General features: G+C 33.1%; 2 protein-coding genes across 11 annotated transcripts in view; one reads left to right on the top strand and one right to left on the bottom strand.

Moving 5' to 3' along the window:
- The first annotated feature begins 638 nt into the window (after positions 1-638).
- On the top strand, positions 639-5,469 carry LOC110019555 (SNF1-related protein kinase regulatory subunit beta-2-like). 4 transcript variants are annotated; one of them, XM_020717266.1, is made up of 6 exons: positions 639-718; positions 1,063-1,175; positions 1,587-1,778; positions 3,369-3,547; positions 3,667-3,829; positions 4,917-5,469. In XM_020717266.1, the coding sequence occupies exons 3-6, from the start codon at positions 1,641-1,643 to the stop codon at positions 5,229-5,231; spliced, it is 795 nt and encodes a 264-aa protein (XP_020572925.1). In that variant the 5' UTR covers positions 639-718; positions 1,063-1,175; positions 1,587-1,640; the 3' UTR covers positions 5,232-5,469. The 4 variants fall into 4 exon arrangements, with proteins under 4 accessions (XP_020572925.1, XP_020572927.1, XP_020572924.1 ...); XM_020717268.1 differs by having other exon boundaries at positions 1,596-1,778; XM_020717265.1 differs by having other exon boundaries at positions 1,638-1,778.
- Positions 5,470-8,256: 2,787 nt separating this feature from the next.
- LOC110019546 (uncharacterized ATP-dependent helicase YprA) overlaps positions 8,257-22,215 on the bottom strand; it is a 49,158-nt gene continuing 35,199 nt past the window's right edge. For 4 of the 7 annotated variants that reach the window (XM_020717247.1, XM_020717245.1, XM_020717244.1 and 1 more), the window contains 13 exons: positions 19,210-19,317; positions 18,340-18,415; positions 18,036-18,172; positions 17,545-17,704; positions 16,477-16,653; positions 16,219-16,335; positions 15,545-15,700; positions 14,594-14,764; positions 14,115-14,227; positions 9,389-9,512; positions 9,022-9,117; positions 8,621-8,683; positions 8,257-8,536 (listed from right to left, as the gene is read on the bottom strand). In XM_020717247.1, the coding sequence (XP_020572906.1) occupies positions 8,510-8,536; positions 8,621-8,683; positions 9,022-9,117; positions 9,389-9,512; positions 14,115-14,227; positions 14,594-14,764; positions 15,545-15,700; positions 16,219-16,335; positions 16,477-16,653; positions 17,545-17,704; positions 18,036-18,172; positions 18,340-18,415; positions 19,210-19,317 (1,525 nt within the window). In that variant the 3' untranslated portion in view covers positions 8,257-8,509. Of the gene's footprint in view, positions 8,537-8,620; positions 8,684-9,021; positions 9,118-9,388; positions 9,513-9,957; positions 10,085-14,114; positions 14,228-14,593; positions 14,765-15,544; positions 15,701-16,218; positions 16,336-16,476; positions 16,654-17,544; positions 17,705-18,035; positions 18,173-18,339; positions 18,416-19,209; positions 19,318-22,215 lie in introns of those variants that run through there. The other 3 variants (XM_020717249.1, XR_002293463.1, XM_020717246.1) reach the window with 3 other exon arrangements.

A 22,215-nucleotide genomic window follows, 5' to 3' on the forward strand; every position in this document is an offset into this window, starting at 1 on the left:
TCATTCGACTGGTCCTATCACCCTCACACACTGATGTGGCTCCATTGACATGGGCATTTATGGCTTTATCAAAACCGATTTAAAAGAAATGATTAAAAGAGAGCCACTAAATCAGTAGCACATGAATTACAATCCAAGTGTTCACAATTTTCTTAATTTTCTTATGAGATGATTAGCAGGACTTCAAAATTCGGATCATAAATTTAGCATATGGTCTGTTCTTGTGATGATTTTCTGGTAAGGATTGAAGGCTTTGAAGAATCTTAAAAGGGACTTTGGGTTTTCTGACATGATTAATGGAAAATACTGTTTTGTTCCGGATACCAATTAAAGCTTCATCCAGCAAAGCAAGGACATGAAGAATGCTTTGCTTTTGTGGAGAAGCTAATTCTTCTTTCTGAAGGTCACTGTAGCCTTATTTCAGAAGATCGCTAAAAATGAAAAATAAGGGACATAAATTTTTATAATTATAAACATCATATAAAAATTAACACCCATTATTATCTTTTAGTAAAATATTATGTGTAAAAAGAAAAATTTTAGTGTGAGATAAATAAATTCATAAGAATTTGGTGCTATTTACGTAATTTTCCTTTTTAAGACAGTTGATTTTGAATTCCGCCGAAATAATCCCAACATTTTCTGTCTTCTGCACGCGTGGCTGAACGAATATTTATTGTTGTTCTGCATTCATGGCCGAGAGCGGATGATTTCTCAGGTATCTTTCTCATCTTTAATTTACAGACAGATGACCCAACTTTTATGAATTTACATATCTAATATCTAAACTTCTTACATTGTACCACTCAAGTTCTTAAAAAGTGATAAGTTGGGATGCATATATATAAAAATTAAATTTTTGATGTTATGTATCTAATTACCTAGAAATTAAGCTTTAAATATGTAAATTTTCTTTTATATTTTTAGAAAAAGAAAGGAATTTTTACATACATACCACTAAATTTGGGTGGTGTAAAGATAAAGATTAAAGTTTGGATTAGTTATGTAAATACATAAGATTGTGGACATTTATCGTATTTTAATAAATTCTCATCGATGCAGTGATTCCGATACTGGGATTCTCCCAGCTTAAGCTATTGGAGGAAGGAGCCCCGTGTCTATCAATGGAGGGGGGATAAAGAAAGGAGCTTTGGACTATTTCAGTCTTGCAGAGGGTAAAGATGCAAATTTTCCAAATTTTCATTAGTTTATTTAATTTATTTTGTGAATTTAATTTCGGGTTTCTTCTGTCGTCATTGATGCAAAGTGATTTAGGGTTTTGTGGTTAGTTTTTCTTTTTGCTGTGGTTGGAGGGAGATATCTTGGTTTTTTGCTTTTTACCCCTCTTTATTGGACCGTTTTGCACCATTTCCCTTTCTCCTTTCCCTTTCTCTTTACCTTGAGCCACTTTCTCCCACTCATTTTCTTTTCCCGTTTTTAGCACTTCAAGTCCATGTTTGGTGATATGTTGCATTCAAGTTGAATAATTGTAATTTTTTTAAACTTTTTTTTTATTATTTTGAGCCAAGATTCTAGAGTTACTTCTTCGGTTTGAGGAGATTATTTTGCTGTTTCTATGTTCTAAGAGATTCTAGGGCTTCTTCTTCTCCTCCATTGGTTTTCTTTTGTGCTTTCAGATAATGGGGAATGCAAGCAGTTTGGGAGAAGGTGGAGAAGAAGAGGAAAATGAGGGCGATGATGTGCAGGATTTGATGAGGCAGAGCCCTCCACAAAGCTTTAAAAGAACAGCACAAAGCCCTTTGTTGTTCACTCCTCAGGTAATTTGTGTTATTTTATTTATCACAAAGGGGATCTTTTTTTGTATAATTAGATTTGTTTTTTTTATTACTTTTGCAGTGAAAATTGCTGTATTCGACTTGCTGAACTTTTTTTTATCTATTTGTGTTTTCTGTTGGTTGGAAAGTCATAATATTGCACTTACTTGAACTGGTATTATGCTTGATAATTTGTGTCTACTTAATGCTTTATTTGTAACTTATTGTGTTTACTAGACTGAATGCTATGCAAGTTATGTGAAACCCTTTAACGTGTTGAAGCCAAACTCTTAAACATGGAGGCATTTTTTGATGCAACGGTAGAATTTTATTAGAAACTCCAAGTTAAGTGTGTTCGCCATGTAGCATTCCTAGGATGTGTGACCTCCTCAGAAGTTACGCCAATGAGGCAAAGCCATGAGGCCCCTAGGCCAAAGGAGACAATACCTTGATGTGTGAGACTTCTGGTTGTCACAAGTTATGCCTTAATTTGATTTACACTTTGATTGGGAATTGAGGGAAGAAAATATAGCACTTGGATGTAGTGAAAAGTAAAGAAAAGATGCATTTCCATTTTTTTTTTTTTTTTGATGGAGTCCTAAGAAGGTGAAGCAATTGAAATCTTTTAATTCTAGATTGAATGATTAAAGAAAAGTAAAGAACAATAGATGTTATAATTAATTTAGCATGTGTATATATATCCATTTAGGATCAAGTGCTTTAAATATTTGTTTGATTAGCTTTAGTTAGAAGCAAATTTGCATAGTAATTATCATTTACTTTCTAATTTTTTGGATAAATTAACACATTAATTCATATGCTCAATGTCTAATTAACCTTTTAAGTACTTAATGTTCATGTTTAGCCTATTGAAATATAAGTCTAGTTTATAATCAACTTAAATCAGTGTCACAGTCATGAATTGTTTACTTATTTGACTTGATTTATAAATGTTTTTTATTCAACTTATTTTTAAAATATTTTTCTATTCAATTAATTTACTTAATTAATAATTAATCCATATGTGGAAAAAGGATAAGCTAGGCTTCAAACGTTTTTTTTTTTTTGTCATTAGAGTAAGATTAGTTTAGGTATTATTAAAATTTTTGGCTGTTATTGTGCAAGCTACAATTCATTCAACAAACACATTAATGCATAAGCTGTACACAAGAAATGCCTCTTATTCTTTGTGTTGTTTAAATGCAAAGCATGTAGCCATTTTGTAATTTTGCAACAAATTTACAACTTATTTGCGCTTTTATGAATATTGATCACATTTATGGCAAAGATCAGGTTCTCCAGTATCCATTATCAACAAGGTGGTAAACTTAATTAGTGGACCTCACTTAAAACTTAGGGGTTGTTTGATAGCAGGTTTAAGTTGGATTTAGCTTGAAGCTTGCTGGATAGAAAAAAATGACAAATTAAAATCTTGGATTTAGTAAATCCAGTTTCTTCTCAGTTTTCTTCAATCCTGGATTTACTAAATCCTGGTGTTGGCATCATATTGTAAATCCAAATTTACAGAATTTACTAAATCTTTTATGAGATTGGTTAGTGGGGGTTCTTCATGAAATTTTAATTTATCTGCAGAATCCGACGGTTCCATTACGAAGGCCGGATGAGTTGCTTCCTATGGGAAATACACGGGTGCATAACTTCCCCCAATATGATGATATAATCTATGAACAAGGAATTCCAACAATGATAACATGGAGTTATGGAGGCAAAGAAGTTGCTGTGGAAGGGTCATGGGATAATTGGAATACAAAGTATAGGGAAATGGCTATGGAGTTATTTCTATAGCATGCTATTCTTTCATCTGTTCATTCCTTATTGTAAGTGTTTCGAGCATGATGCAAAATAAAAGTTAACTTTTTTTTGTTTGCAGGAAAGTCTTGCAAAAATCTGGAAAGGATTTCACAATTATGAAAGTTCTTCCATCAGGAGTCTACCGGTACAGATTCTCCGTCGATGGTGAAAGCAGATATTCGCCTGACATGCCGTTGGAGCACGATGAATTTGGAAATGCCTTCAACATCTTGGATTTGCAGGTGAGAAATCTGTTTTACAGATAATTAACTGAAGAACTTGCCAATGAAAGTATATCGGGCTAAACTTGTACACTTCTAAGAGCATCACCTTTATCTTTTCTTTTTTTTTCTTTTTAATCTTTCCTATGCTCCCTTCATAAGGGATCAATTTGCAAACTTTGCTGACAACCAGCACATTTTGTAGAAAAAAAAGTGTCATAATAATTCTCTAGCTCTTTGTAGTTAATCATTTTAGTCCCAGAGTTTATAAGAATGTCAATTTAGTTTTGGAACTTTTTAATATGAGGTTGAAATAAACCCTAGTGATGACTGTTTTGCCCCAATTTGAAGATTCAATCAATCTGATAACATGCATGATTGTAGAAGATTACTGCCTTTTTACAATATTTTTTTTGAAGAAATGTCCTATATTTCTTATTTAATCTGATAAGATTAAGTTAAGGAAAAATGCTTGTAATCATATTTAGAAATAAGGAATGATTGGTCATGTTAGAACTGCAATTTTATAGCACAATTTTCTACTTATTTGAGTTCCTGGAGAATGAGTTGGTCTACCCTTTTTTGATCCCACAAAATGCAAGCTAAGCCCAATTGTACTTGAAAATATATGAGCATAGCTTAGGGCCATTCAAATCTCAAGAATGATGTAGGATTCCTCAAGTCTGAACTTCTAAGGTTTTCAGAGGTGCTCAAAATCATACATGAAGGCAAGTTCACAGTACACAAAATTGTAATTTAGATAAAAATCATGTCAAATTTATTTCAAATAATAATTTAATTATTTCTTAAATAGAAAATTTTCAAGAAAATTTGGGATCAATGAGAACTATTTGATGATAAAATCCTCATAGTAAGAAAATTAAAATTGTACGAGATTTGAAGAAAAAAGAATAAGAAAAGACTTGCATCACATTCGAAGAATTCACATCCAACAAATACACTTGTCACGGTTTATAATAATGATTATGATCATAAATTGGACAATATAACAACATGCATTATCATTCCCCAATATTGTGTTTTCATGTGTTGTTTGTTTGCGCATAAATCAAATGACTTCAATGTTCGACTCTGAAATTTTTTGCAGGACTCGGTTCCTGACGAAATAGGCAGTGTTGCCGGCTTTGAGCCACCTCTATCCCCAGAATCAACCTACAACAACTGGCCACTAGATTCTGAAGATTTAGCGAAGGAGCCGCCAAGTGTTCCTCCACAGCTCGGATGTACGTTGCTCAACTCAACTTTCAGTGATGAGAACTCCATGCTTTCAAGGCCACAACATGTAGTTCTAAATCATCTTTTTATCCATAAGGGGAGAATCGGCGAGTCGGCCATCGCTCTCAGTGCTACCCATAGATTTCGGGCTAAATATGTGACAATGGTGTTCTACAAATCCTTGTAGAGATAATATATTTGGAGCATATGAGAGGATTCAAAGAGGAAATCATTCACTCATTTACAATGTCCTTCAAAGTTATTGTATTTCTGAGCATATGATGTGTTCATGTGATGAGTTATATTAGAAGAGGAGTTTAATATGTGAAGAGGTGAACGATTATTGTTGTAATTTTGTATGATGTATATCATTAAGATGTTGAGGTTACGTGTAAAGGGCTTTTCTATTGGCTATTGATGATGTGGGCTAAAATAATGTTGGTTGTATTTTTATGTGATGTTCTTGTTAATGATGAACTAACTAGGAGTTATTTTAACTCATATCATGAGAGATTCATGGTTTATCCATGCTCTTCTCACAATCACAACTGTTTGATATTAAAAATTTTCATGATTTATTTTATTTCCAGATAGAGTAGGATGAATATCATTGCATAAGAGGGTTCAACTTGCTCTGAAGGCATTTAAAGAAAGCATACAATATAACTTTTAGTGATCTGGACTTGTTTAAATATAAATAAATAAAACAATTAGAGATTCAAAATCAAAATGTATTACATGCAAGCTAAAATTAATTTTGTTTTAAATAAATAAATATAAAAAAAAAATGTGTTCATGATTTGAGATTTAGCCTTAACAATAATGAAAACAACAACAATAAAAAAAAGCTTTTATCCTAGTAAGTGTAGTCCGTTATATGATTTTTTTTTTTTCGTTGTGTCATATTAAGTGCCATATTTTCATTTAATCATAATAAATTATGACTGTCTTTTATTCAACATGCTTGAGTCATTTTTAGGTCTGCCTTTACTTTTCCTAGCATAAGTTAAAATCTAAAACATAGTCTACTAACAGGGTCATCAGATGGTTGATGTTTAATGTAACCAAACAATCTTAGACGACTCTCAGTAATCTTGTCCGCCATGTAGCTACTCGTACCCTTTCAAGAATATATTTGTTTCGCATTTTATCTCTAGTGTATAATAACTCATCCACCTGAACATTCTCATCTTAGCAACACTAAACTTAATATTATGCTTCTCTTTTACAGGTCAAACTATGCATGGTAAAGCATTGCAGGTCTCACCAACATCTTATAAAAGTTTTCTTTAGGTCTAAGCGGTACTTCTCATGATAGACTCGATGCATTCCTCCACGTCAGCCAACCAACTTGAATTCTACAAATAACATCCCCATCTATACCACCATCACTTTGAACAATAGATCCGAGATATCTAAAAGGTTCACTCCATTTAATGACTAGATTGCCTATTGTTATAACCCTATAACTAGATCTATTATTACAAAAATTACGTTCCATCAATTTCATTTTAGATATACTCAAACGAAAACCTCAAGGCTCTATAGTTGCCCTCCACAATCTAAAATTTTCTCGAATTCTCTCTTCAAGCTTATCCACAAGAAGGATATCATCAACAAAGAACGAACAATACGGTTGCGAATGTCTAGTAAGAGCATCCATAACTAGGGCAAAATGATATGAGCTTAAAGCTAATCCTTGTTGTTATCTAAATGAAATAGGAAAATATTTGGTCAATCATCCTTGTGTTCGAACACAAATCACAACTCTAATACACATATCTTTAATGAATTAAATGTAAGCAATACCAACACTTTTATTTTCTAAAGCTCTCCAAAGTATTTCTCTTGAAATTTTATCATAAAATTTTTCTAAATCAATAAAAATCATACGTGGAGCATCTTAATTCTCTCTATACTTTTCCATCAAACCTCTCAATAAATGCATAGCTTTGATAGCAAACTTGTCTGTTATGATCCAAATTGATTTTGAAAAAAATTCTTATTGCATCCTAAACTTATCATAAAATTTTTCTAAATCAATAAAAATCATATGTGGAGCATCTTTATTCTCTCTATACTTTTCCATCAAACCATCAATAAATGCATAGCTTTGATAGCAAACTTGTCAGTTATGATCCAAATTGATTTTGAAAAATATTCTTATTGCATCCTAAACTATTTTCAATTACTACCTCTCATAACTCTAATGCATGACACCTTAACTTAATATCAGCTATAATTTACATACTCTTTTGCATCTCTTTTATTCTTAAAAATAAGAACCAATAAAATCTTTCTCCACTCAATAGACATCTTTTTAATTTTTAAAATAGTATTATAAATTTTAGTAAACTAAAAAATTCACAGGTCATCTGAACATTTTCATAATTGTATTAAAATACTATCAAATCAAATTGCTTTTCCACACTACAATATCTTTAATTTTTGTTTTACTAATGCAATGATGGAAATTAAAAAAAATTATTATTTATGATATTAAAATCACAAAAATTGATTGCATCTTCACTATTTTTAATAAAAATTTTTATTAAAATATCTCACTTGCTTATGTTAAATATCCTTATCGAATATTTGAAATTTCTTATTTAATAAACTTGAACTAAACCTTTATTTTCCTTATCTCTTTGATTAACTAGTTTACACATATAATTCATCTTCTTTATTCTCTAATTTATCACGAAGATAATTAAAAATCAAACCTTAACAACATTCATTGCAATTTTTTTTTTCATTTTTTTTACTTTATTTCCTATTAGTTTTAATTTTGTCCTAAATAATTTAAATGAATTTTTTTGAAAAAAAAAATCAACTTAGGCGCATCTCACAATGGAAAAATCTCACATGATACTTCTTTGAAGCAATCTTACTACTAAATATGTTAGAGAGTAATATATGACAATTCTCATCTTCAACCCAAAATTTTGAGGAATATACATACATACGACATAATTCTTTTTGTATTTACATATCTAACCATCAAGATTTTCATATTTACATTTATAATTTTTTAGTATCATAAAGATATGCATGAAAATGCATATCCACTTTATATAGATATTTTTGAAGTGATGAAAAGATTCATATGTTATTCTTGTAATGTGCTAATGCAAAGTCATGCAATCAATACTCATGCACGTGTAAAACACACATTATGCAAGTGAGATTGGCTGTTTGACCTACTGGGTTGACCGATGTGGTCGACTCGGGGTAATGTGACCAACAAGCTCAGTTGAGCTAAGATAGCCAACTTGGCCAAAGTGATTGATCAACTGGGCCAAAGAAAACCGCAGTGACAATAAAAAAATTGCTTTGATCTTACTTTTTAAATATAAAATAAATGAAAATTTCCTTCGTCATAATTACATTTCAATGAAACATCACATAAACATGCACTTAAATGCTATGCAAATAACAAAATTAGAAGCCTGCCCTGCCACAAAATCAAGTATTTTCAGCTTCAATTACACCCTGCAAACAGCCGAACATCCATGGAATTATTCATTGGCTAAATAAACTTTTGAGACAGAATGGAGAAAAAGATAGAAGACTCACATCAAGAATAATAATGGCAGCCTTTTTGTCAAGAACTTCATTGTATTCACTGCATGTAAGCACCTGATTGAACATACCACCAAATTTTGATTTTATTTCTTTTCATTATTTACTTGTATTTTGTTTTGTTTATATTTTTACTTGAAATAAAGCATATATAATATGTTATAATATGCCTAGTTGTTTCTAAAATTACTTAAAATAACTTTTAGATGTATTGAGTGTTTTAAAAATAAGCTAATTTGTATTTAAAAACAAAAAAAATGCACTAAATAAATATGTTTTTAAAATTAAAATATAAATAAAAAAATAAAATAAAATAAAATAAAAGTGACACCAAACAAATCCAATTTGGGCTTGCAGACTTATTGTTGACAGACTGAATCAATAGAATAGCTCACCTGCACACAGTTTGGACAGCCAGCACTGTGAGAGCAACTGCATGTTGAGACAAGCTCAGAAGCTGCTATTAGGAGCTCCCGGAAGAGCCGTTGGATCTATAGATGACTCAAAATCAAAAGGGCAGATGAAGATTTATATGCATAACACTCAATTCTTATGTATTTACATATCTAACTCTCAAACTTACCATTTTTACATACAAATATCACTTTTTAAATATTAAAATGGCAGTATTTTTTATGTATTCAATAGTAAAAAATTTTAGTCCAAGATGATACTCATTGAAATTCACAGATTGCACCTCCAGAATTTATAAAAAATTGTTAATATACGAACACACTCACCGTAAATTAATTATTTACATACCTGTAAAGAAAGACCAATACCACCAGAATGTTGGTCATACAGCAATAATCTTTCAGGAATATCACGGGTTTCATGAGGATTTGCACACTCTGTTCCCAAGTCAGAAGTATTGCACATCATATAACTGCATGAAATAAAACTACTGTCAACTTATCTCACCAAATATTCAACCTATTGATTTAATGGAATTAAACAGAAGTCAACTTCCATCATATGAGGTAAATTCGTATATTACAATCAAATCTCAAAGATAATCTGATGACTTTGAGACCAATTGTGCCGAAATTTTAGTAAGAATATCCTGGCCATTGTATTTTTTAAATTTTAAAAAAAAATAAAATTTACATTAGTAGCACACAATTCTTATGTATTTACATATCTCACACCGAAACTACCATATTTGCATCCATAGTACTCAAATCTTCAATATCAGCTCAACAACAGCATAGATTGAAATCATCGAAGTATGCGTAAATATGAAAGTTTAGTATGAGAAAAGTAAATACATAAGAATTTTGTGCTATGTATGTAAATACCCCTAAAAAATGATGAATGAGATGATTGTTGACCTCATTTTTGGTCAATATCTTCCCCTTGACTGATCCCCTATCTAGGCATGGAATCCTTCTTAATTTTCATAGGTGGTTGGCCTTGGCTTCGCTTGCGTGTGCTTTGATTGGTTGAGATGGGCTTGGGCTTGCCTCAAATTAAAATTAAAATTAATTCAAATTTAAATGTAATTAAATAAACCTAAATTCAACATTTTATAATGGAACTTAATCTATAACTAAGTTTGATTAAACTCAAACTAAGAAAATTTAAATTTAATTTTAAAAAAATCTAATTTAGTCTAAACCTAAGACAAAAACTAAATTATAACCTAATCAATATCAAATTTTGAAGCATAAACTTAATCTAAATTAAATTAGAATATAACCTATAAGCTAAATTAAAACTCAATCCTAAATAAACGAGATTAAAACTAAACTATTCATTAAAAAAAAAACTAAAATTGAATTAAGTTTAAACATTTAACCCAATCTAATTTCATCTAAATCAAAGTCTAAACCTAAATCAAACATAACCTAAATTTAAACGTAAATTAAACTAGAAATTAAACACTAAATAAAACCTAAACCTAAAATAACAACAAATTAAAATAAACTTCAAACTAAAACATTAACTTATCACTAAACAATTTAAGAACTACCACCTATGCATTTCCATATCTAACATCTAAAATTTGCTTTATATATATACCGCCTCAATTCTTCATATCAAATCAAAAATACCATTTCTTAATTTATAAGAAGTGAAAGACATCTTTCGATGTATATATAGGGTGGTGCATATGTAATAACTGAAGTTTAGGCATTAGATATGTAAATAAAGAAGAATTGAGTGGTAGCATGTAATTTTTTTCAAAATCACTTAGTGCTCAATTGAAATTTCCTAACCAATCCCGCTCCATGACGATTCGTGAAACGGTTCTCTCCTCTGACATTCGAAAGTCCCTAAAATCGAAAGAAGCACCCACTTTCGGTCTAAAGACCAAAAGCCCTCACATAGGACAAGCACAAGCAAAGTGCCCATATTCTTTCCCCTTTAATTCGCATGTGTTATTCTTTCCCCTTTAATTCGCATGTGTTATCTCCCATTTGCTTCTCCCTCTAGGTATGGTTCGCGAACACAAGAGACCAGAAACCCTAGCCTACCTCATCTCTTGCCGAATCCCTGCAACCAGAAACACAACACCTCGTCATCTCCTTTTTGTGAGGCAACCATATATGTACATCTTCCTCTCCCTCTCCCTCTCGATTTGCACAAAAAATGGAGTCAAGCTTGTGTCTGCTTCCTACTCCTTTCATATTTTCGCAACAGTCGTCTGCATCCTCTCCTGATCCCACAAGAGAGCACTAGGCATTAGATATGTAAATCAAAAATACCATTTCTTAATTTATAAAAAGTGAAAGACATCTTTCCATGTATATATAGGGTGGTGCATATGTAATAACTGAAGTTTAGGCATTAGATATGTAAATAAGAAGAATTGAGTGGTAGCATGTAATTTTTTTCAAAATCACTTAGTGCTCAATTGAAATTTCCTAACCGAGCCCGCTCCATGACGATTCGTTAAACGGTTCCCTCCTCTGACATTCAAAAGTCCCTAAAATCGAAAGAAGCACCCACTTTCGGTCTAAAGACCAAAAGCCCTCACATAGGACGAGCGCAAGCGAAGCGCCCCTATTCTTTCCCCTTTAATTCTCACGTGTTATCTCCAATTTGCTTCTCACTCTAGCCTACCTCAGCCCTTGCACAATCCCTGCAACCAGAAACACAACACCTCGTCATCTCCTTTTTGTGAGGCAACCATATATGTACATCTTCCTCTCTGATTCTTCCTCTCCCTCTCATTTTCGATTTGCACAAAAAATGGAGTCAAGCTTGTGTTTGATTCCTACTCCTTTCATATTTTCGCAACAGTCGTCTGCACCCTCTCCTGATCCCACAAGAAAGCACTACGCACCTTGGGATCCTTACCCCCTCACCACTTTCCACCCATTTTCCTCACACCAAGCAAAAATCCGCATGCCCCCATATTCTTGAAGAAGAACTGAAATCATCTTCCTCTACAAATTGTTGAAACCATGTCAACGGTATCACTGAAATCACGCGACTCTTGCTGAACCTCCCGTGTCATTCTCCCCTGCTAGGAGAAGTGTCTTTTTCTTCTTTGTAGCCTTCTGGAATCGATCTACTACCAGTATAATAAAGTCATCGTCTTGTCGTGTTAGAGGCAGTCCCACTACACAGTCTCTGCTCACGTTCATTTCATACAACTCTGAAATATGCACGTCGTTGTAAAGTCTTTCTTGATAGAATAAATATTCATCTTTTTTGGCACAACCAAAGCTAATACTGGACATAGACGAGTATTCCCGTAAACCAGGTCTCGAGCTATTAAATATGCACTCTGTTTTCAATCCTCATACTAGGCCGAGCGTATCGGCTAAATAAATTTGTCTAGAGGGATCAACACTGGAATGAAATTTATGGCATGTTGAACTACTCTCAATGGCAACCACTTGGGAGGTTAAATTGTTAGTCAGAATCTCCGCAACTCCCTCAATATCGGTTGCCCCTTTTATGATATTGGCTCCTTCAATTCACTACCTTCTAAGTCAACAAATGTTAGCCCTTCTGGAGGCTCTCTCACGGATTCAGTTAGAATTGCTAACATCTCTCCCTCATTGCCAAAAACGTTGATAGTCCTCTATGAAGTCTTCATTCCCTCCGTCATTGGTCATTTCTTTAACTACTCCCTACTCCATGGAAGAGATCATTATCTTGTTTGGGCAATCTGATGCATTGTGCCCAAAACCATGACACTAGATACACTTCCTGGTTGGGATGAATTTTAGAGTGCTTGAGGTCTCTACTTTGTCTCAAATCTGAACTGGGGCAGGCTATGATGCTCTACTGTGTTTAGTTCAGTTGCTTGATGTTGGGGTTAAATTGTGTTTGAAGAGTGGTGTGTACTTGCTACTGCTAGGTTGTCTCTCCACCCCACCTTCAAGGCTAGGGTCTAAACATCTTGTAAAGTCAGATAAGGCTACAACTAACCACATTGTCAATAGATAATTTCAATCCTCTCAGCTATCGAGCCATGGTGTTCTCCTCAAGGTGCACTAGCTCACAGTTCAACATAAGTTGATCAAACTCGACTACAAAGAGATTTTTCTGTTGTAACATCTGCAATCTCAAAAACATATTCGGCTTGTAATGTGTTATTAGATACCTGCGTTGCATGCCCATTTTTATTTTGAACCAGGTAGTGATTTTACCTTTTGACACTGGCTTAGGTACTTCAAATTTTCCTACCATAAAGAAGCATTCTTCCTTAGCTTGTTAGTGGTTAGCTTGATCCTTTTGTCAGGTGGAATATCCTTTTACTCAAAGACTCATTCTGCTGTCGGGAGTCATTCAATAAACAAGTATGAATTCATGCGACCATCAAAATTTGATAATCCAATATTCACTCTACAAACTTGGCTTCTCTAATATTTCATGCCAAATAGTAAGGATATTGATTTTTTTTCACAGAAAATTTTCTGGTTGAAAGGAATCGCTTCCTTTCGATTTGACAAGTCGCCATTGTGGCTTCCGTTTACGGCTTCTGCTTTAGTGGGTGCAAGTTCGGCTTTGATGACAAAAGAGAACTGTAATGTCAGGCTTCGATGAATGTAGGATGGACCTTTGATGCTCATCTTCGACAAACAAAGAAGAAAATACTGATACTTAGCTTAAACAAGTATTGCATGCATTTTGATGAATGATAAAGATAGATTCAACCATTATGAAAGAGAAGAAACGGCTTTGACTACAATGTATAATTAGGATTATTATAATTAGTTTATACTTATTTATAATTTTCTACTTCTAGTGTCCAGTTTGTTCCCAAAACATGTTGAGCCCATTTATGATGTGAACCATGTCCCAAAAATGTTTGGGCTGAAAGAAAATTGATATGTATTTTGTTGCGTCAAACAAGTGTCGGTGTCTGATACGTGTCTAAAACGATACAACACATTTTTCGATGTTGATGCTACATAATTTTAAGGAATGAGATTTCATAAATTTTTGAAAGAAAACATTTTTTCAAATACAAATCAACGAAATGCAATTCTAAGATCACCAAAGAATCAACCAAATATTGAAAACTTACAGAGGAACAACATTGAGAAGAGCATGGCAAGCAGCATGCAGACCAGCTCGAAATACCAGATTGTTTTTCTGCACTGCAACTTTTATTGATCGAGGAACTTGAATCCACGCAGCCTATTCAAGCCAATCACAAGTATGAATCACAGTAGATGAGACAAAAGCCTAGCCGCTTAGGATCACTTTTGTTTTTTTTATTCTTTTTTATTTTATTTTATATATATTTGTATTTGAAATAAAACAAGTTTTATATGTTATAACATGTTTAGTTGTTCGTAGAAACACTCAAAAATAAATTTAGTGTTTTTAAAAAATGAGCCAACATCTTTTTTAAAATAAAAATAAAAACATGCAAAAGAATTCACTAAATAAATGTTTTTTATATAAAAGCAAAAATAAAAAATAAAAAATAAAAAACAAAAGTGATCCCAAACAAGCCATAAAAAATAATAATTCTAAAATATTTGGTATCCGATAACTAACCTGACTATTGTATGAGTATGAAGGAAGAGAAAGATCAACTTTATCAAATATTTGATTACTCACTCTCCAAATTTTATAAAAACCAAACCAATTTGTCGTGACCATGCAAGCATTTACATGTGCATTTGTTCTTCTAGATGCAAATTCAGTAGTCATGGCGGGAGGATATGCCTAATCAACAAAAATAGATACAAAAATAAATCTTCAAATTAAACTAAATGAAGGATTAAAAATATGATTTTGGAAATTTTGCATGAATACCACACAATTCTTATGCATTTACATATTTGCCGCCAAAAAATTGATATTTTTATTTATAACAACTTGGTACTAAAAAAGTATGCATGAAAAGGTGTATTTCACTATTAAAAAGTTTTTGATAATTATTTTTTATGTGATGTCAAAGATTTAAATGTTATGTAGGTAAATATGAAATTTTAGGTGCAACATATGTACATATATAAGATTGTATGGGATGTATGTAAATGCCCCTATGATTTATGAATTCAATGCTTCACTAATGACTGCATTCCATGAACAAGGACCTTAAAATCACATGGAATGAAATAAAGATGTTCTAGAATTGCAGATATTAAGCTGTGGATTTATCGATATGCACCAAAAAACAACTTAATTCCTATATATTTACATATCTAACACCTAAACTTCAATTGTTACATATGTGCCATTCACCTATGCATGAAAAGGTGTATTTCATGTTTTAAAAGTTAAAATAGTAATATTTTTTATGTGATACAAAAGATTTGGGTTGTATAAATGCAAAAGGTAAAGTTTAGAGTTTAGACATTCTATTTGTAGATACATAAGAATTGGGTGGTCTTTATGCAAACGCCCCAAAATATTATTCCAAATTCCAAAGGTCAATGGAAAACAAGTGCCATTGCTAGAAAAATTAAGAGTTGATTGTAATGGCGAAGCAATGAAACATACAAGGTCACCTCCAACCACATGAATATCCGTATAATCTCGTGTTTTGGTAAAGTATTTTAAGTCGGCTTTCTGGCAAAAAGCAATCTTTTCTGACAACTCCAAGGATTTGATTAGGTAAGTGCCACCTTGATGCATGTAAACAGCTCCTTCATATATCTGAAAAAATGGACATAAAAGCAGAAATGTAACCACTGGTTTGTGACGCTGAATAGATACCAAAACAGCCAGAGAATTTGTGCATTTTGTAATGGTTTAGACAAAATTAATTACAAGAAAATTTACAAGAACAACAACAACAACAAGCTTTCTCCTTGGGGGGGTCAGCTACATGAATCCTTTTTCTCCGGTGTGTCCTATTGAGTGTCACATTTTCATTTTAAAGTAATAAATTAAGATCATTTTTTATACAATATGCCCAAGTCTTTCTAGGTCTACCTGCTTCCTTAACATAAGTTGAATCTAAAACATCTACTCTCCTAACCGGATCATCAGATGGTCGACGTTTAATGTGACCAAACTATCTAAGACGACTCTCTCTAATTTTGTCGGCCACAGGAGCTACACCAACCCTATCCCGTATATATTAATTTCAGAAAATTTACTATAATTAAAAAATAAGAACAACAGATTATGAAAATACTAAGTAGACCCCTTTTCCCCAATTTCATCCAAACCTGGAAAAAGGCCTTGCTTTCCTCAATTTCTTCCAAGACTTCGTTGGTCGACTTAACGATCACTTTGTATCTATTTGCTTCTATAGCACGAATACTAACTGCAGCTGAAGGCCTATCCTGAAAAATCAAAGCATAAAATTAAGTAAAAAAAATATTAAATCCAATCATTCTTGATAGCAAATCATAAAATTAAGTAAAAATCACTACATCCTATCATTCTTGGTAGGAAATCAATTCAGGCAGATTATAATGACGTACCTCAGGACCAACATAACTCCAAATTTTGGTGGCAGAAACTTTAGTATCAGTGATCAGGTGACCTTTGTTCTTGAGGGAAATTATTGTCCGCTCCAGAGAAGGACCAAAATATTTCTCATCATACTGAGAGGAAACTGGAAGCTCAAGAGCGGCACAAGCTATGTGTTGTTCCAACACCTGGAGGAGTGCATTGTAATTATTCTAAATTCAAATAGAATTATCAAAATTGTATTAAAGCAAAATGCACTTTTTGGCACATTTCCTATGAATGTGATTTGGCCCTTAATTTAATCTTTCAGGAATTTATGCTTCCTAATTCACCGACCATTCCCTTATTATACAAATATAGAAATGCCAAGTTAAATTTGGTGAGTAATATAAAAAGAGAACCAAAAAGGAAAGAAAGAAACCAGTTTCTTGATTATTCTTCAAGGGTTATTTAATCCTAAACTTTATAAAAAAAAAACTTAATTTAGTTACAAATTTTTTTATCAGGGATCAAAACAGTCATCCCTTCTAAATTAATGACAATTGAAATTAATGCTGTTAAAAACAAGGGCATTTCAAAAATTATTATTTCTCTTGAATTTTTTGATAAATTTACCGACATATTATTGTGTACAACTCCTGAAATGTAAAACATGAGTGGATTAAGATAGTCCAGATTATGGAGCAAGTTGATTTTTATATAATAAATAAATTTATTCGACGTTTTTATTATCTTTATTCCATTATAAAAAATGTAAATATAAAAAAATTACAATGGAATCAAAATAATAAAAATATCAAACAAAATTATTTCTTACACAAAAGTTAACTCCTGCAACCTGCACGATCTCAATCCACTCCTACTATATGTGAAGTTAGATGTTGTATACAGGAAAATAAAGCAACTAGGAAATAAGATATACCAAAAATTAAAAGAACAGACAACAGAACAATTTTGATAATTGTTTAAAGAATCTGAGGAATCCAACTTAATATATAATTTGTGACTAAAATAGCCCTTCATGAATGGCCACAACATTAAAATAACCAAGTTAAAATCAAAAGTTATATGCAGCAGACCTTCTCATTGTGACTGTCAACTTGGCAATATTCAACAGATCTCGTCAAGAGCTTATCAGGGAACTTCATGAAATACTGATCCAACGGTCCTTCAAACGCAACGTAGACAGCTAAGGATGGCTTTGATCTTCTTCCAGATCTACCAGCTTGCTGCCACAAACTTCAAATAAAAATAAACTGATTAGGCATCCAAAGAAATCAATATACATGACCGCACCATCTCACAACTGTGCATGCAAATGCTGCGCAAAATTAAAAAGGGAATTTATATACAAACCACTCAATTCCTATGCCACCTTACCCATGCAAAAAAAGGTGCATTCACTTTTTAAAAGTAAAAAATGGTGGTATTTTTTACTTGATGTGAAAGATTTGGGCTGTTTAAATGTAACAAAATTAATTTTTCGGTGTTAGATATGCAAATACATAGGAATTGTGCAGTATGTATGTAAATGCATAAATTTATCGGCATATAGAAATGGCATACACACCTTGCAACACTACCCGGAAATCCAAGATGCAAAGTCGCATCAATATACCCTAAATCAATCCCTAACTCCAGCGCATTTGTAGCAGCAACACCTTTAAGCTTACCCTCAAATAAATCAGTTTCTATCCTCCTCCTATCCTACACTATCATGGAAAACATAAATCAGAGAAATATTACCAGCAAATTAAGATTGAATCAGGACAAGAGTTGCAGAAAAAATCAGAAAATAATTATTTTCACACTAAGGCACAAAGCAAGTTAGTTAATCTAAACAAATTTCTTCAACAATATAGGTTAAGGCATACCTGAGGAGTATATCCACCGCGATAAACACATATAGAATCACGCAGATTAGATGCAGTTTCCTGAAGAATTTCCCGCCTGGAAAAAGTGAAAGTGAAAAAAAAAAGCAGCAGGAGAAAGTTTATGGAAATTACATAAATACCACACAATTCTTATATATTTACGTATCTAACATCCAAAGTTGAATATTAACACTTATAACACATTGGTGCCATAAAATTATGCATGAAGAAAAGGTCTATTTCACATTTACAAGGTATTAATTGTGGTATTTTTTATGTGATGTTAAGAATTTGAGTGCTATAAATATGACAGTTAAGTGAGATACAAATATATATAAAAACTGTATGCTATGCATGTAAATGTCCCAAAAGTTTATTTATAACACTAACAAAAGGGTCATCTAACAGGCAATGGAAAAGTAGATTTCCCTAAGAAGGTCATGGTAGGCTAGGAAGGCAAATTTATCCTACTCCGGAAATGTAGCTATAGCTTGATCACCACCATCATTATTATTAAACTTGACCTAACCACTTGGGACAAGCTTCATAAACTCTCATCATTATTATCATGTTATAGAGTGTTGAATGAGATGTGAAACCTAATTTTACAAATCTTTTTGCCGAGGAAGAACTGCTTAATGATGATACTTGAAGATGATTGTCTTAAGTAATGAGGCTACTCCACGTATTCCAATAATCAGAGCTTGAAAAAAAAATTACATTACACACAAAATATCATGCGGGTCAATTACATGAAAAAGAAGTACTATACTAAAGCCAGCAATGGGACTAACTTTGCAAGAAGCTTTACAATGATGGAAGACTAAATAGAATGTAGAACGGCGCATTTATAAGTTTCAAAGGACGCACGTGTAACAAAGAACTAGTTCGCTGAGCTTCCGTGTCTTACAGAAGGCAATGCATCTAAGACCATGTTGGACCATTTCAGCAAAAAGATATGAAGTCTCCACAATTGGGCTGAAAACAAAATTATCATATTAGAAATTACAGTACTGCGTTGGCCAAGGAGAAAATAAAGCTGAAACGTTATATAATAGCAAATTGTCTAATAATGCCAGCCAATGTCAAATAATCCAGAAATGGCTATTAAAAAGAGGAAATCATTGAATTTCACAAAACTAGTAAAATTAAATCACTAAAACTTAGACATGGGGTCAATTTGGCATGGCATTATACTGTTTTGCTTTACAAAATACAACTAAATCCTCCTTTAAACCAAGGAGGATTTAAAGGGTGAAGGGATACGTGCCCCTAACTTCTAAAATTTATTTATATATGATAGATATATATGATAGATATATATATTAATAAACTCATGCTATTTGATGTTTTCATTTACAAAAAAATCAATTTATACCGCTTATATAATTAGTTCCTTTTGTATCAATTGTAAATTCAAAAAATCTTTCAATATTGAATGTGTTTTAGCTTTTAAAAAAAGTTGGGATATTGTTGGCTTTTTTTGTATAGACAGACTTATGGTTTAGCAAAATTTTGAGAATGTTTTAGTTTTTTGTTTGTTTTCTTTTTCCCCCAATGAGAACATCAATTTCCGCCTTTTTATTCAAAACTTATAAGTCTGAGTCATGAAATAATTATCAAAATAATGAACAATTGTCAAAAAAAGAAAAAAAAAATTTAATAACATTGCAAAATTAAATTGCTAAAATGATATACAGCATGCTATTGATTTAATTCAATCATCCTAATTTGCCTCATTATAGAATGAACCCAATTAAATGTTTCTAATTTAAGAGGCAGATGGATCAATTAGTTATGAGAGGATATTTCAAGAAAAAGCAAGAGTCACCACACCATATTAACTTTGCTTACACCTAAGAAAGATGGAATCTTGTTTGGATCTTCTCCTACGAGCTATAAGTTTGTTATAGAAGATAAGTCTCATTCCAATTTATATTCACTTATCGTCATTTGCTTCAAAAGTTTGTAACCATGCTAACTGAGTGGGTCCCTCAAGAATGATTGAGAAAAAGTCACTTACTAAATGGAGAGATTACAGCTATTTGGATCGTGAATCTCACCAGTCTCTTCTTTGTCTTCCTCAACATTTGACAGACTCAAAATCAGTTCTGAGTGCATGTGAGGAGAGTTGTATGCCTGAGTGAATCAGCCAGCATTTGTTAATTGCAGTGAAGCTTTTTTATTCTCAAAATTGGCTCAATCTTGCCAGGTCACACTTAAATGGCTGCAAGGGTGCTGCAAGTTCAAGAGATTCAAGTTAAACCCGAGTCTTTTTGAGTTGAATCGAATTGAAAGGGTGATTTAGCGACCTGGCAGCGGTGCTGGGGGGAAAGCAGGGACTGACCCCCCGCCATTTATCGCGAAAGACATAACCCACCTGCAAAGCTTCGAAAACAGAAAGTATCACGAAGGCAGCATCGCGATTTCTCACAATCGCAAGAGGCGCGTGAAGGCTGATCGCGAACCTTTAGGGCCCGTCTTCATATAAGAAATTTTAATAGGTATTTTTCTGGATTCTTCTTGCCTTTCTCTTCCTTTATGTAGAAGCTTCCTCCGTCTGGAGGAGCCTATAAATTTATGTCCTTTGTGTGTAGGGAGTCAATTTTAGTTGTGATTGTTCTTAGATTCTTGTGTGGAGTTCTTTCTCCTTGTGAGTTGTATCTGATGAGGTGATGGTGCTCCGACTGTATCCTCTCCAAGTTAGTGATTGTATCTTTCCCTTTTACCTTCCCCAAACCTTCTGCTCCACACTTCTCATTGGCCAAACTCTCTCTCCATCACCAAAAACTTTGTTTTCCCCTTTTCTGCAGGTTATGACTGTTGTCCAGCCTTCCAACCTGCTTCCCAACTCCTCCCTGTCACCCCATTGCCAGTTGTTAACCATCTACAACCTTCCCTACTTGTTGTCCCTACAGTTCCGCGCCTTCCCTTAGTTGTCACTCGCCTCCCGTGGTTGTCGTCATCCCTTCCAATCATCTCTATCCCTCTAGTCAACCTCCACCACCCACTGGGATACATTTAGTAGTGTTTGCTTGTGTCGTCCATGTTCTGTATTGTTGCGTTGTGTTGTACCCTCTATTTCCCTATTAATAAAAGTTTATTTTTGTGTATCCACGGATTTACCTACTAGTTCCAGTATCATTTGGTATTAGGACTGGTTCAACCCTAGTTTCATCCTAGAGATTTCTAGCATCCACCCTACCCAAGCCTCCACCTCCAATTCTTTTTTCCTTTCGATTCCCAACCCTAGCCATGCCACCGCGAAGATTCAACTAGAAATTGGTCGTCTAAAATGGAGACTATATAGTCTACAATGGAGACTATAGCAAAGCTGAATGATGGATACCAAGAATAGGTTATTTTCGACTGTGATTGAGAGTTAAAGAAAAGAGAGGGACGAGAAGATGATTTGTTCCATAGGAAAGATCATAGTGACGAGGAATATCGACCAAATTGTTTTGGCATCTAATATCAAATAAGGCTGAAAGAAGAGGCCCCTTATGGAAGTTCGCAGAACTTTGGCATCAAGATAGACCTCCCAGAATTTGAGGGAGGTATGCATCCCAATAAATTTCTCGATTGGCTGCAAACAGTTGAACGGATTTTCGGAATATAAAAATGTACCAGAAGATAAACGAGTCAAGCTAGTTGCCATTAAACCAAAGAAAAATGTCTCCTTATAATAGGAAAATCTACAAAAGCATAGGAAAAGAGAAGGCAACGAGAAGATAACTAAGTGGGAGAAGATGAAGAAGACAATGCAGAAAAAGTACCACCCCATTATCGGCATGATATGTTTCAGAAACTCCACAACTTACAACAGAATGATCTTTTAATTGAGAAGTTCACAACCTAATTCGACCACTTGTAGTT

The sequence above is a fragment of the Phalaenopsis equestris genome, unplaced genomic scaffold (assembly GCF_001263595.1).
Source record: "Phalaenopsis equestris unplaced genomic scaffold, ASM126359v1 Scaffold000061, whole genome shotgun sequence".
Classification (NCBI taxonomy): Eukaryota; Viridiplantae; Streptophyta; class Magnoliopsida; order Asparagales; family Orchidaceae; genus Phalaenopsis; species Phalaenopsis equestris.

Excerpts from the sequence above, each read along its gene's own strand:
- LOC110019555 (XM_020717266.1), top strand. The coding sequence starts at position 1,641 with ATGGGGAATGCAAGCAGTTTGGGAGAAGGTGGAGAAGAAGAGGAAAAT. Across the intron at positions 1,779-3,368 it reads CTTTGTTGTTCACTCCTCAG|AATCCGACGGTTCCATTACG; the intron begins GTAATTTGTGTT and ends ATTTATCTGCAG. Across the intron at positions 3,548-3,666 it reads TGGGATAATTGGAATACAAA|GAAAGTCTTGCAAAAATCTG; the intron begins GTATAGGGAAAT and ends TTTTGTTTGCAG.